This window comes from Sphaerodactylus townsendi, linkage group LG02 (genome assembly GCF_021028975.2).
Source record: "Sphaerodactylus townsendi isolate TG3544 linkage group LG02, MPM_Stown_v2.3, whole genome shotgun sequence".
NCBI classification, from domain to species: domain Eukaryota; kingdom Metazoa; phylum Chordata; class Lepidosauria; order Squamata; family Sphaerodactylidae; genus Sphaerodactylus; species Sphaerodactylus townsendi.
The window spans coordinates 33,302,479-33,317,787 of record NC_059426.1 but is presented as its reverse complement, the minus strand read 5'-3'; the positions used below and the strand labels follow the sequence as shown (position 1 = coordinate 33,317,787).

The following is a 15,309-nucleotide window of genomic DNA, read 5'->3' as shown; positions in this document are numbered from 1 at the left end:
CAGTCTGTTGGATTCACAGTAATCCACACAGCGCTTCATTAAGCGTCTGAGGCCAACTCTGGATCGAGAGAGAAGGACAGCATCATCTGCATAGAGCAGAATTGATACATGGGATGTACCCAGTTTTGGGGCATAGCTGTTCATTGCTGAGAGAGCAGAGGGGAGGTCACTAAAAAAAAAAGATTGAAAATAGTGGGGGCCAGGACGCAGCCCTGTTTGACCCCTTTGGAAATTGAAATACTGTCTGTCAAAAGGCCTTCGTGGGAACACTTGATCCGGCAACTGGTATTTGTGTGCAGTTGCCTAATTAAGAACAGGAGTCTGGCATCAATGTTGAGGGCAGCCAGTTTTGCCCAGAGAAGTTCTCTCGGCACAGAGTCAAAGGCAGACTTTAAATCAATAAAGGCAGCATAGAGTTTGTTATCTGCATTGATTATTTACTGGCTAGGTGTAATAGCACCAAGGCGTGGTCCAGAGGAGATTTCCCCTTACGAAAGCCTATTTGTTCAGCCCCCACTACACCAGAATGGGAAAGCCACAGCTAAGTTTCTTCAGTACACAGTACAATTAGACATGTTTTGGTTTCTGCTCCTGGCTCATCCCTCAGCCAGGAGGATGAACAAATGATGACAGACACTCTGGGAAGCAAGAGAAGTCTGATGCAGCCACTCCCAGCTATCCCTTACCTGCCGGAAGCGAGTGTCTCAACAGTGAGAATAACCCCCCATTTGGGGGTATGCATAACCAGGTTCTGGCAATAAATGCTAATTACTTCCTCCCAGATGAGGAGACCTTGCAGAAGCTGGGGGATGGGGTGAGCATCAAGCCAGTTGGGAGCAGCATCTGAGACCCATTTTATCATCTTTATCAGTGAGGTTAGGAGAAGGATCTATCAAAACCTGACATGATGCCAGAGTTGGGGGTACCATGGAAAATGTGGGGGGGGGGGCATGAGAGAGAAGGAGGCTCAACAACATTAGAACTGATTTGAGAACTGTATTCCCAACAGGATTTATGCTCCTTTCTGATAAGATAAAAATGGCTAAGCATCTAAATAACTCTAATGTTGAAATCTCTGAAGCTGTTGCTATATTTTTACTCTGTGTACTGCAAGTTGTGCAATAATGATCTTCTTACTGTATTTGGAATTCTTGACACACACCGGTTTTATGCCTAATAAAGGTTTGGGATTTAGATTTGGAGAAGGAGGCTGGATCCTACTGTAAGCACATATGTTTTAAAGGGCTTTAAGAGTGCCACCCAGCAAGACTGGATTCAGCTCCTCATGGGTTGTTTCTACTACTTCCTTGAGTATTTCCTGAAAAATTTATATGACATGACTGACCAACTCCTGGTTATCTTGATGTCTTCTGCTTATGAATATATGAATGACAGGAGGAGAAATCCTTTTCTGATTGCAGCGAGAACTTGACAACTTCCTCATACTGGCAGTGCAGGTGATTTTCCTTTACTCTGGGTAGATAGCACATGTGGAGGAGGCAGCATAGCAATTCCAGCAGAATATCAAAATGAATTTCAGTTTTGTCTTTTATTTATTGCTGAGCTCATTCAAATAAGCAAAGCTGGGGTTTGGAAACACAGAACATGGAAACAAAAGAAACTGCAGTTTCTGGCTAGCTAAAATTTATGCGGTTTCTCTGGAGGCAAGTCAGACAGATCATGGTTCCTAATTGACAATTGACAAAGGCAGCAGGGTGTTAGTCCATTCTTCACAGTACAAAAAAAATATGTCTGTGGGACATCTTAAAAAGAGGCGAGTGCCTCTTTTCACTCTGCACACCCAAAATAAGACATCCAGAGGACATCTTAAAAATAAGTGGCTTTCCAGACAGCAAAGGCATCAGAGGGGAAAAGAGGCTGTTTCCCTCCAGACCGTTTTGCTGTGTGGTCAGTTTCACCCTCACCTTGCACCCAATGTTGTGTGTGGAGCTGAAGGGATTCTCCATGTTACCATTTGCTGAAGATTGTTCTGCGGGCTCTGATCCTGAGTGTCTTTTCAGCCTGAAAAGTCCATAGTTGTCCTCAGCTGGTCCTGCCAATTCAGGAATATATTTTTCCCCCCAAGGAGCTATCTTTGTAGCTACACAGACACACATAAAAGAATCTGCCACCCATTGAAAAGCATTGAGATCTCCTGTCCCCTGCGGACTGACTTATTTTTTTCTGTTCAGTAAGAAAAACCTAAGTCTGTCCGGGGAGGGCCGGTCAACCCAGTGCTTATTTCTGAGTATATTTATTTTATATAAACCTAAGGAGGAGTGAATATTTCAGAATTTTTTTAGATTTAAAGCCAAAGTTTTTGTGTGTCAGCTTTCATAGGTGGCATAAAGAATTAACAGGGATGAGTTGAGCTAATTTACAACCTGAAGTGGATTTTTAAACAATCCCAAGCATATATAGACGTTTTCCTTACAAGTCTCTTATCAGCTCAGGGCATACTGGAACATGTGTGTGTGAAATATCAAGGAAAAACTGCAGCATTTAATAAAGCAACCCTCTGCTTTTGGCCTGCAAAATCCCAGCAGCTAAACAGGAGTGAACAAAATACAACAGTGTATATAAATTCAATTCACAAATCTAAATTGACATCGTCATCCAAACATCAAATGAAACCACTAATGTGTAACATGTGCCGCCATTGAAAATCCCCCCCCACACACACACACCTTTTTTGTGCTTTACAACATGGGCTTCACTGCCTCAGGAGGCCAAACAGTCAGTGCTTGGCTGGATGTTTAAAAGATTAGACATATTCCAATCCCATATTGCAGGACATTATCCAAGCTGATTGTAAAGAGCAGAAAATTACTGCTCATGGTCAAAATGCATTAGGTAGGGGTTGGGTTAGTTATTGTAAGGCTATTGCGAGGCAGTCTTGCATTAAGAGAATGTTGCTGGCTGTGCTGTTGGCTTGGCACACACAAAGATGAAGGCCTGTAGGCCCGCAGTGGTAATCTGTCTGCAGCTTACACATGCTGTGCGCAAGTGCTCAGGCACAATGTAATGAGCGCTGATATTAGGGCAGAACAGAGCAGCAATCCTAAAGCTCAGGCTAGTTTAAAACAAGCTTCTGGGATTCCTGAAGGAACAGTGAGCTGATTTGTGCCCTTCCCTCACAGTTACCACAGGCTACATCAGATGCTCCAGTTTTTGCTCATGTGAGCACATCTGCAAGTGACTGTTAACAGAATTCACAATTGCCTTTTCTCCGGAAAGTTCTGCAAGTGACCTGCTCCTCGTGTAGTAAGGCAAGATGATGCCTGCCTAAGGAAAGGCGACTTGTGTGGAGGTGCCACAATCAAGTCCATCATCAAGCCTTTTAATTTGTCCCACTAGCTGCATTCACCTCTACACTGCAATATGGACTGGTCTCCTTCTGCCAGATTATGGCATCTGTATGTGGTGTGGTTTTTTGGGGGGCGGAGGAGTGGGTATGGAATAGTCTTAGGTATGTATGTAAAGTGCCATCAAGTTCCAACAGACTTATGGGGACTCTGGAGGATTTTCAAGGCAAGAGACTGATAGAGGGGATTTGCCATTGCCTTTCTCTGCATAGTAACCGTAGAATTCATTAGCTGTCTCCCATCCAAATACTAACCAGGGCTAACTCTGGTTAACTTCCAAGTCCTGACAGAATTTGGCTAGCCTGGGCTATACAGGTCTTAGGTTCATAAACATAAACAATTCTGTCGTGGAACACAACCCTAATTAGAGTTAATCAACTCTATACAGCAGTCCCCAAACAAATCTTTCAACACCCACAATCTTATGTGACCACAGGGCATGCCCATGAGCTATTGCTTCCTTAATAACGTTTAACTACTGCCCCTGTAAAGTACTATCTGTAAACTGTGATTTTTATCAATACTGGAAATATTCCAAGGGGACATACTGGAAAGGGTTTTTAATTAATTTTATTTCCCCAAGTCCACTTTATACCGCCCAGCTGCTAAGAGGGAGAAGAATGTGGTTTTTTTTGCCATTTCATGATGTTCTGTATTGACGTTTTGCTGATTTGATTATGATTATTGATGTTTTGTTGTTTATACGACTGTTGTTCGCCACCCTGAGCCCTAAGAGGTAGGGCAGGATATAAATCGAATAATAAAATAAAACTGAAAAATAAAAATAGGGAAATAAAGTTATTGGGCCAACTTGCTCTGAGATTCCAGAAAGCTAGGCAGTCCACTTTCCTTATTTTGCTGACACAATACACTCTGGTCCAGAGGAATAGCTTAAGTCTTCAGCATCGTGTGTGTGTGTGTGTGTGTGTGTGTGTGTGTGTGTGTGTGAGAGAGAGAGAGAGAGAGAGAGAGAGAGAGAGTAAAGTGCCATCAAGTCATAGTTGACTCATGGCGACCCCAACAAGGGACTTTCAAGGTGAGTGAGTAGCTGAGGTGGTTTGCCTTCCTCTGCCCTCCTCTGCAGAGTCTTCTTTGGTAGTCTCCCTTCCAAATATTGACCCTGCTTAGCTTCTGAGATCTGACAAGATCAGGCTACACCATGCCACCTTCCCTCCCAGAAACCTGTCTAGGAATCCAAAATGGCAACGTTTAACCCTCTGAGGTTAAACTGATTGGTATATTGAGAGAGCAGCTTCTTTAATGCAAATTGGTATACTGAGAGGATAGCTTCTTTAACAAAAAGGTTCTCTGCCAGTTTGGGTGCCAAATTGCAGTGATTTTCCTTAGAGCTTTCTTGTGACATCTTTTTGAGTAATTGTCTTTCTGTGGGTTCCAGGGCTGGTGGAAGGGAAGAATGATAAATAAGCATAGACAATAAATGGAAAACAACATCTGAGGATGCTCTGGGGGAAAAACAGCTGCAATTTGGCTTCCAATCTGCACGAAAACCTTCTTGTGAGAAGATCTGGCATAATAAAGAAAGAGTAAATCCAGTTTAATGGATTTTGTTACTGTTTCCAAACTCATTTTCGCTTCGGTCTTCCTTTCCTTATTATATTTGTTAAAATATGCTGGGGAGCCCAGAGGGAATCTTGTGTCTGGGGAGCTGGGAAAGGACTCTTGTCAGCTGTTTTGATGGTTATTATGACAGTAAAGAGACAGCCTTTAGGTGCCTGCTGTAGGAAGCAGGAAATCACCTGATGGGAAATCCCCTCTCTAACTGCTAGGCTGTTGCCATTAGGGATGTCTTCCACTTGTAAGGCCCTTCTCTTACAGTGCTATTATGTGATACATCCAACAAGTATCAGGTCGTGAGTGTGTGACCACCCTCTCAGTCAGACGTACATCAGGGGACCTCACCTTAAAAAGCGCTTATTCACTTGGCACAGCTCTTTTCAAGCTGAGCTTCTCTGATGTATGTTTGACTGTGAGTCTCATGATGTGCCTGTGATCTGACAAGTGTTAGGCCTGTTTGTAGTTTGGTCCATATACATGCAGATGTGTATACCCTCACTCCTTTCCCTTATTCCTTAAGGTGGCTCCCAGTTTCAAATTTAAAAACATACAAAGTGCAGTAAAACCCCAAGTAACCCCCTTTCCTCAAAAATGCTTCAGCCCATGAAAAGTTCTAATGGATAGAATTACCTTGTAGTGCTCCTACACAGTTCCAAAGAAGACAGCCCTTTCTCATTCTCAGGTAGCTTATTCCATAGAGCGGGAGCTACTATAGAAAAAGCATGGGAGAAGCCAGGTGGGTTAGCTTAAGCTGGGGAACAGCCGGAAACCTGAGAACTGTAGTTGTCGTATGAGACATATGGGGAGAGACAGTCCTCCAGACTGTTATCAAAAATCCCAATTGCTGTTTGAGCTGTCCTATGTGTGTCCTTGGTTTATGCTTTGCTCTTGCTTTATTCGTGGCATGCTGTGCTCTGGATGGTATGAAGACTCAACTTCTGTTTTGGAATGCAGTGACTTGATGACCTCTGATTTTCATCACCTTCTGTTTCTGCAATTCTGTGTAATGATTTTCAATTACACCAACAATTAAAAGATTCATGAATGGCCGTTTGCATTGGCAGTGTGCTTTATCAGTGGACTAAGAAGTTATATTTCACTGGATCATTGTTGCTTGCTCAACACTGCACATTCCTGAGCCGCTTGGAGGTTTGTTGTCAGGCAAAAGGGGTTCAGAGTGCTGCCAAACAAAATATATTATAAATGCTAACGTATTCAGATTTGGCATCTTGGGATATGTCTGTTCAAGGTTGAGAAAAGGCCAGTTTTAAGCAAGGTAAAGTCAAATTACAATTTAGTCAGGCTGACCCAATGTAGAGACAGTTTAGATTTAAGTTCCTGAGGAACAATAGTCTGTTTTTAGAAAATATGGTAATTGGTTGTTTTTCTAGTCTCCAGGTCCATTGCAAGGTAGGGAAAAGGTATCACTGCCCTTGAAGATATCCTTAAAGGTTGTCATGAGGTAGAGTGAAATGGGAATTCGCTGGGCAAGGATTCTATTTTAGAATGCACAGGGCTTGCTCAGTTGTAGCATGTTCCCACCATGCTGTGAGGTTATAATGTTTCCCCGTGTGGGATGGGATTGATGTTGCACGTGGAAATTTTCATCCCAAGTTGTACCCATTTTGCAATGTGAATGTGCAATACAGCTGGGCCATCAATGAACTGGGCAAGGAACAGCCTCAGGTAACAGATTCTAAGGAAATTTGCTTTGCTTGGGGAGGGTGAAAAATCAGGTCAAGAGTAGGAAGTTGCATTGCTTTTAATGTAACTTTCTTATCTTACTGTGATTTCCAAGTAAGATTATAACAGGATTGGACAAACAAACCATATCTTTTGGCCAGTTATATTCCTTTAACCTTAAAGAGTTTCTTTCTTATGTTCTCAAGAATAACGTTTGTTTTTTGATGACACGCACAAAGAGAGAAAGAGAAAGAGTGAGAGCTTTTCAGGCTAGTTGATTTGGTCATGCTTACTAACAGGCTTCAGCAGAAATTTTAAATTTCTAGGCACCGTCTGGTCCAGCTTATCCATACTTCCCCTGTTTGTATTATTTGGACCAAATGAAAAAGGGATCATTATACCATTAGATCCTAAACATTCCTTCCACTTGCATTCCTGTTTGTCCATTCTGGAGGTGGTTGTGTACTGTGCATGTCATTTCTCTAGCACTCAAGTGAAAGTTCCTAATACCGAAGGAATGCATATGGTAGCAGAGGATTGTCTTAGAGCTAGCATAGTGTAGTAGTTAAGAGCAGGTATCGGTAGATTCTAATCTGGACAGAGGCGCGGAGCAAGGGGAAACTACACCCGGGGCGCGTGCGCCCCCTGCGCCCTTGCTGCAGTGCCCCCCACCCCGGAACGCCCTGCCATGGCCAGGCCACAGCTCCGCCCAGGGCATTGTGCCCCGCCCCGTTGGCGCTATGCCTCTGAATCTGGAGAACTGGGTTTGATTCCCCACTCGTCCACCTGAGTGGCAGAGGCTTATCTGGTGAACCAGATGTGTTTCCACGCTCCTACATTCTTGCTGGGTGACCTTGGGCTAGTTATAGTTCTTCAGAACGCTCAGCCCCACCTGCCTCACAAGATGTCTGTTGTGGGGAGAGGAAGGGAAAGGAGCTTGTAAGCCACCTTGGGTCTCCTTACAGGAGAGAAAGGTAGGGTATAAATCCAAACTCTTTTTCTTCTTAGCTGTGGAAAAGGATGTTGTACAAGCAGAACCAAGGATTCAAGTAAAAATATTTAATTCCTATGAATGAGAAGCAGCAGTTCCCGAATTCTAATTCTGGCTGTGTCACTAATTTGATCTGGAAAACCACCCAACTGACTCTTTTTACATTTTCGCCATCTGCAATAAGGAACATTTCAGTGTTCCTTGTGGGCCTCAATGATAGGACAAATTAACATTTATTTGTAAAATGCAGTGAACGCTGGAAGCATGTTTGTACATGCACAGATTGTATGGCTCATAATGACTGTTGTGGTGGCAACAACAGGCTGGCAATTGTATGGCTGGCATCTTACAGCAAACACAGAAGAAAATGCAGCTCTTCCATGAAGCAGCATGAATCCATTGTCTCTAGAAAAGGAGGAACACAGAATAAATAGAGTGAACTTCAAATAACTGTCTGAAATTTACTACCTCTTAAAGGAATTATTTCCGCATGGTGTTATAGACCTGCATTTTCAGCTGTATGTTGCTGGCAAGATAATGGTGCCTCCAAGATAGTGCCATATGTCCATATTCATTGTGTATATTCATTGTAGAATGTTTTCATGGGTGTACAATATGATACCATAGAGGTGGGGTGCTGAAACTTTCAACATGGCATTGTACCCTATCTGACATCCTTGGACAACCAGTTTTTATATATGTAATTGCTCAATATATCTCTGTAAAGGCAATTCAGTGAGCCAAATGCACAACATACAGCACTAGAAGTGGAGGTCAGTGTATGCTACATTTTACCTGGTTGGCAGTCTAGCTGCCTTTTCCCAGAATGGCTGCAACATTCCTGATTGTGTGCGGTAGCCCTGGAATCATTTATAGTTGACACATGGACATAGATAGTCAATTTATCGTACTGTATTTGACCATAAGCCATGAAAGTAAAAAAAGATAATACACAAAATATAACAAAATAAATAGTTAAATATATGAAGTACAAATTGTATATACTTTATAGAATATCCAATGGAATTATATAATAAAACACATTAAAACAAGGTAAATAGCATTCAGTTCATGAAAAATGTATAATGTACTTGGAGTTTTTAGTGGTGCTTTTGGATCATAATTTTGCAACAACCTAGGCAAAAAGTGAAGCTCTTTATGAAATCAATGGGCACGTGAACATGCTCCAAGTATTGCTTTACTTCCTGCCTCCCTTAATTTTGTGGGGTCAAGATGCTTTGAAACTTTAAAATACTTCAAGAAAAGGGGAAACTATAATTTTTTACCATCTGATCAGGAATTGGTCTTGTGTGCTCATGAACAAAACTAATGCATTCCAGTATTTATGCCTAGATTTTCCAGACTTATAAACAGCTCTATCTTTTGTTGCTGATCATCTCTTTGATTGCCTCAAGAAGGAAACAAACATAAGCAACTCTTCGGCATTTTGTCCGTCCCTTACATTTCTGTGGGTGTTATTCATGAAAAATACCAGGACTGCTCACTAAACCCATTTTAGACTGGCTCTGAAGAGCTTGAATGCCTGGCCTGCAGCCAAATGTTTCTGTGCTTCATTGCCCCTGTTTCTATTACAGGTACATGTGACAGTGCTGCAGCTATGAGTGGAATTTTAAAGAGGAAGTTTGAAGAAGTGGATGGTTCCTCCCCCTGCTCTTCGGTGCGGGAGTCGGACGATGATGTCTCTAGCAGCGAAAGTGCTGACAGCGGTGACAGTGTCAACCCATCTACAGCAAATTATATTACCCGTAAGTTCGACAGCTGGACAGTAAGCGCTACATTATGTTTTCTTCCTTTGATTGGTGAACATTAGAAAATAGGCTGGTCCAGGTAATTTTAAGCCAGCTCTGCCTATTTTTTATTGAACATTTATACCCTACCTTTCCTCATGGTTCACGGGGGCTTACAATAGGACTGTACTTAAGACTGCACTGTTAGTCATGTAGTGAAGTTTTTTCTCTCTTGGAAGCATGCACAGCTGGTGTTACATGACTGATTTTTCAGGATACGTCATGAAACAGAGCATTATACTCCTATTTCTTTTTAAAAAATGTGCAGTGAGAAAAAATTATAGTTTCTTTGCAGATGAAATTGTAAGCGCTTTGGGATACTGGCAGCTGATTGGTGCAGACATAGCTTTTCAGGTTCCCTGCTCTAGTCCAGTGGTTTGTTTATAACAATGTTAGTATTTTATAGAAAGGAGAATTTGCTTCCATGGTACTGACTGGAAATTAATATTTGTGATTTGTACTTAAATCAATGAAGCAGAAAAAAGAGTTGAAGATGTGGATACTGGTTCATTAGTTGTTACAAAAATCCTAAAGCCATACTAAAACCATGAATTTTTTTTCCTAAGAAGATACAGTTAAAACATGGGATGGAACAGGGTTGCCCTCTGCCTTTACCATTATTTTTAGTACTTGTCTGTTTAAGTGACTTTAGAAATCACACAATAATTAACAGTGCAGTCGTCAAAATACTTGCTTTGGAGTTAACTCCATTGGATCGACTCAAGTAGACCTACTTAGAATTGCTGTCTAAAGGAGTCAGGTGGGCAAGAAACAAAGATTATATTGTTTTGCTGATGATCTTTTGCTTATCTTGTAAGATTTATCAAACTCAGTGAAGAGAGCAAAAGACATTATGAGAACATTTGGCAAGGTTTTAGGCTTTGTAATCATTCAACAACAGCAAAACTGAATGCTTACTGTTTCATCGTCAAAAGGTCTGCCAAGATTGAAGGTCGTTGTAAATTAAGTTACAGAATCTCTCAGTCAAATGTTAAATTTTGGTCCATTGATTTCACAATTAATAGAATTTAATTAATAGTACTTGGTCGAGTAGTGTCATCATGGAAAACTTTCTCTAAGCCAGCTGGTGTTTGTTACTTTTGGTAATAACTGGGAAAGATTCTAGGTATCAGGACAATAGCTTAGACCAGGGGTAGGGAACCTGTGGCTCTCCAGATGTTCAGGAACTACAATTCCCATCAGCCCCTACCAGCATGGCCAATTGACCATGCTGACAGAGGCTGATGGGAATTGTAGTTCCTGAACATCTGGAGAGCCGCAGGTTCCCTACCCCTGGCTTAGACAAAGTCCATTTCTGACCATTATTGCCAGGATGCTGTTGTTCTAATCGTTTTGCAAATCATATGAGACTCTGGATTTGGTTTGGTTTGGGTGTCAATCCCCTATAGATTACCCTTTAACTCTTGTTGAATTATTGAACAGAACGTAGAGCAATGGGTTTTCTATGATACAGCTCTACCAGATAACTCATTAGATCCAAGGTGTGAGGTAATCGCTTGAGAAAAGAAATAACTTTTGAATACTGAATAATGGTTGACAAAAATTGTATTCAATAAATCGGATCATATTTTAAACTCCTTGTTAAATAGATGTTTTTAAAATGGGGGAAAGGTATGGATATTTATATATATATATATATATAAAAATAGAACCATGCGTTTGTTGCTTCGAGAATAACCCCGCACCTGCTGGCCCAAATGCTCTGAAAATTTCACACACACTTACTCATTCCCCTGGACTGTATTCTTACGTACCTCCCGCTGTCAGACAACACACCTGAGCCATGAAGCTGCCTGTGTGTAACTGTGTGTAACTGTCGCCCTTAGAATGTTCGTGCTCTTAGAATGTTCGCTCAGATGGCCAGATATGAGCAGTGAAAACAGTACATAGGCAATAACTCGAGTGGACGTGAAACACATACACACGTGGCCGTTTTGAGACATCAGGTGGGGTTCCCCCCCTCACACGCAGGTACCTTTCACTCTCTGTGCCTCACCCACTACTACCACACAACACACCTACTCTCATACACATTCAGCGGAGGGAGAGGGAAGGGACGAAGGGGGAGGCATGCAAGGGAAGAGAAGTGAGGGAGGGGACAGAGAGCGAGGGATGGCATGCAAGGGAGGGGAGGAAACGGGCCCAGCATCTGGATATGCCCCACCCACCCTAGCAGAGAGAGATGGGAGGAAGGGAGGGGGAGGGGTGGCATGCAAGGGAAGAGAGGGTGGGAGAGGGAAGGAACGGAGGAGGAGGCATGCAAGAGAAGAGAAGTTAAGGAGGGGAGAGAGTGAGGGGTGGCATGCAAGGGAGGGGAGGGAGGGGGCCCAGCATCTGGATATGACCCACGCACTCTAGCAAAGGGAAAGGGGAGGGAGGTAGGGGGAGGGGTGCCATGCAAGGGCAGGATGCGGTCATACACATCAATGACATCGCACAGTATCAGCCTACGCGTTTCCATGAGCACGTACTGCTGGCCTCTGCAATTGATTTGCTCCTACTGTTCCTTTCCTATTTCACCACAATAAGCCACAGCAACGCGTGGCCGGGCCCCGCTAGTTTATTTTATTTATTTATCTGTATTCTTATTATATGCACATAAACAAAGTCTCTGAGCAGAGTACAGTTATAAAACATATAAAAATTCTTTAAACCAACATAGAGAGAAAAGTGAAGATATTAACACCTCAGAGTTTCTCACACTTAGCTTGGAATAAACTTGATAAAGCAACTGAGACTTATTGAGAATATATGGAAAAATTAGAATACCGTGCCATTCTAATGAGCCACTCTTGAATATTTTAAACAATTAGAACAATACAGCAATCTTTATTATTTAGTCAGAACTTTAGTGAGAATCTTTATTATTTAGTCAGAACAACTACAGCTTTAGCTGCCTAGAATGAAAAGACAAAAAGGTTCTTGCAACTGTGCATCAGTGAGAGTTAAGATTTGGCATATTTAAGTTCCTTGAAATTAATTTACATTTTAAGATTTTGTGAAGATAAATTAGTATGATATTAAGGTATTTAATAATAAGATAATTTGATAATAAGATATTTGAAAGTTTTTTTACCAGAGCAGAATTTGGACAAGAGGAAAAAGGGTTATTTTATTTTATGGTTATTTATTGTAATAATGAATTAACTGCTGAGATTTGAAATTAGTATTGAAAATGGTTCCTTTCCCCCCTAAAGCTCCCCATTGAGTGCTGTATAATTTTAATGGATTTTGTATGATTAGAAGTACAATAAAATGACTAGATAAATATTCATTGAGAGAAAACACACATGGAGCAGCCTTGAAAAAGTCCTGTTTTATTCAATACTCCCAGGAAGGTGTTCAGGGGATTAGTAGAAGACCACAGTCACGCACAGGGATACTTTCATTCAGTTTCAGCGTGCTTACCTTTTTTTTACTGTGAACATCTTTACAAACAACCAAAAGGTATATCTCCCTTTAAAGTAAATTGTTTCATTTAATCTCTTGGAACCAATAGTTTCATTTAATCTCTTGAAACCATTCTTTTTCACACTCATTTGCATCAGGAGCAAATTGGCCATTAAGGCCACCAGGAAAAATCTCAGTCTGCTGGGGGTGGGGTGGCAATCACGCCTGTCCAGCCTCATGTGAGGAGTGGCTCTCATCCTGTTTAGGGTGGTTTACATGATTGTTGCTGTGAGCAATCTAGCTGGGTGAGCAGCCGCCATAACAAGCATTTGGGGGTTTATATCTCCTATGTTGGGGGGTGAGGCTGGGTAGGCCAGGAGTCAGGGTCTTTTCCAGGGCCACCTTTGCTTTCCAGACTGCTTCTGATTTGCATATTCTTGGTCTTACCCTCCACCTCATACCTACCCTAAAATGCTATTCTTTCCTCTTCAGTTCATGCTACAATGCCTCAGAAAGAGACAATGGCTTTGCGTGCTTGAAAGTGGTTTTCTAAATCTAATCAAGTTTTAGTGTTAACTGACCAGAAAAAACAGTAAGAAACCCTTTTCTTTTTACAATTGGAAAGTTACAATATATGCAGTGATAAACCAATATATCCATTCTTCAGCCCATTCCTGTAGTAAACTGTACAGTCAGCTCAGAGCAGAGACATTCTGAACTACAGCACGTACACATTATGTCTGTGGCTCTTTAGTTGGAAATCATAGGCCCATTACTCATGGAACACTTACCTCGGGCCTTTTAGCTGCTCAGTGGGGCTGAAGTGTGGTCTCCTCTTTCTCTATTTATGTGCAAGGAGGCAGCCCAGTCCTCCCCTGTACCTAGTCTCAATGGGCCTCTGTTTCCTGCTTCTCATAACTCTGCCCCTCTTAAAGGCACAGATCTCATAACACTCAGTAATCAACCATAGTGGGGAACACATAGTGGGGAACACATCCTCCTCATAGCTTCAGACATCCAGGACAAGCTAGCCTCGGGCTGGCATCTGCCCATAAAAAAAATTGACAATTTGTCTTCTTATTCCACCATCCTCAACTCGCTTGTGGCTCAGATGATGCCTACCAGGTTCAAGCCACCCCAGTGTTGGCACCATTACACAAAGAAGGGAAAATATGGAAGGATACTGGATACTGCATTGCTATATGTTTCAGAAGACCCAAGAAGTTCTCCATTGTGTCTGCGACGGAACTAAGTCCTTTAGGACAATCACCACATTGTTTGTTGGTTCAGAGGACACAAGAAGGGTTCTGCGGTGTCTGTCGCTGCTTTATATCATTGGGCAACATTTCCAATTGAACTGGCTTATTGCAAGGGTAAGGCTACTTGCCCCATTGCCCTCAGGGCACACTCTACTAGTGCCCTAGCTGCTTGAATTACATATGGACCTTAATGATGTATACAGAGCAGTTACATAGTCTACTCTAGTGGAGTAGAGGGGACAAATGGTGCTCGGGGCAAAATGGAGCCCAGGCCCCGCCCCCTGTGGTGTCCCCCTCCCACTTACTTTAGTTCAGCCAGCTGCAAAGAGCAGTAGCATGAAAAAGCAGCCTGTCTGGGCTGCTGCCCAGCCCCACAGTCCCACCCCGCCAGGCTGCTCCGGGCCGCAGAGGCTGACTGGTGGGGTGGGCAGTGGTGCCCAGCAGCAGCCTCTGCTGTGCCTGGCAAAGCAGGGGAAAGGGGAGGGGTGTGGGAGCTATTTTTCCACCCTGCACATGACCCCAATGACACGCACTCGGTGCACGGTGCCCCCGTGCGCCGTGTGGCAGCTACGTGACTGGTCTACTCCTTTGTCTTTATCAGACATTACGCTGTGGACGTTGATGGTAGGGCTGAGACAGGTGCGGGTCAAGCTGTATTGCAATCTGTGGTTCATTAAACAGCCACACCCACCTCCACAGTTAGTATGCTTGTTACTCTCCCATGTGGGACTGTACCGAGGCCATGATGATGAAAAACAATGCTGCTTTCCATAACTGTTGTTCATCAAATCATCCCCTATACAGGCACATGTCCCTCCCACCTTCCCTCTTGTGGGCTGTCTTCTAATTCTAGGAATGGCTCCCTGCGGCGGTAAAAGGAGATCTGGAGGGAGTGTGTGCCCCCCTTCTACCAGGTCACATGATCCTGGACAGAAAGAGCAACTAGCCCAGACTTGTGACTGGGGGAGGGGAACACTCATCTAATGATTAGAAGCTCTTAAAATGCTAACTAAAATGCTCTGTGGCAGACCTGCACAAGCACAGTCCCATGTGACACTGTACAGAGGACCACTAGATGAACAACAGTTACAGTAAGCAACACTGGGTTTTTTAAAAAAATTCTGAAATATTGTGTGTGTGGTTTGCTGAAGACAGCATATCCCTATTTTTCAATTTGCTACCGAGTCAACATTTCCCTCTCCCTCATATTCTACAGA

The 15,309-nt window shown here is 42.7% G+C and overlaps 1 protein-coding gene across 5 annotated transcripts in view; it reads left to right on the top strand.

Annotated features, from left to right (window-relative positions):
* The window catches only part of CSRNP3 (cysteine and serine rich nuclear protein 3), a 130,412-nt gene that overhangs the window by 93,631 nt on the left and 21,472 nt on the right, over window positions 1-15,309 (top strand). For all 5 annotated transcript variants that reach the window (XM_048483754.1, XM_048483752.1, XM_048483755.1 and 2 more), the window contains one exon: window positions 9,210-9,380. In XM_048483754.1, the coding sequence (XP_048339711.1) occupies window positions 9,210-9,380 (171 nt within the window). The remainder of the gene's footprint in view (window positions 1-9,209; window positions 9,381-15,309) is intronic.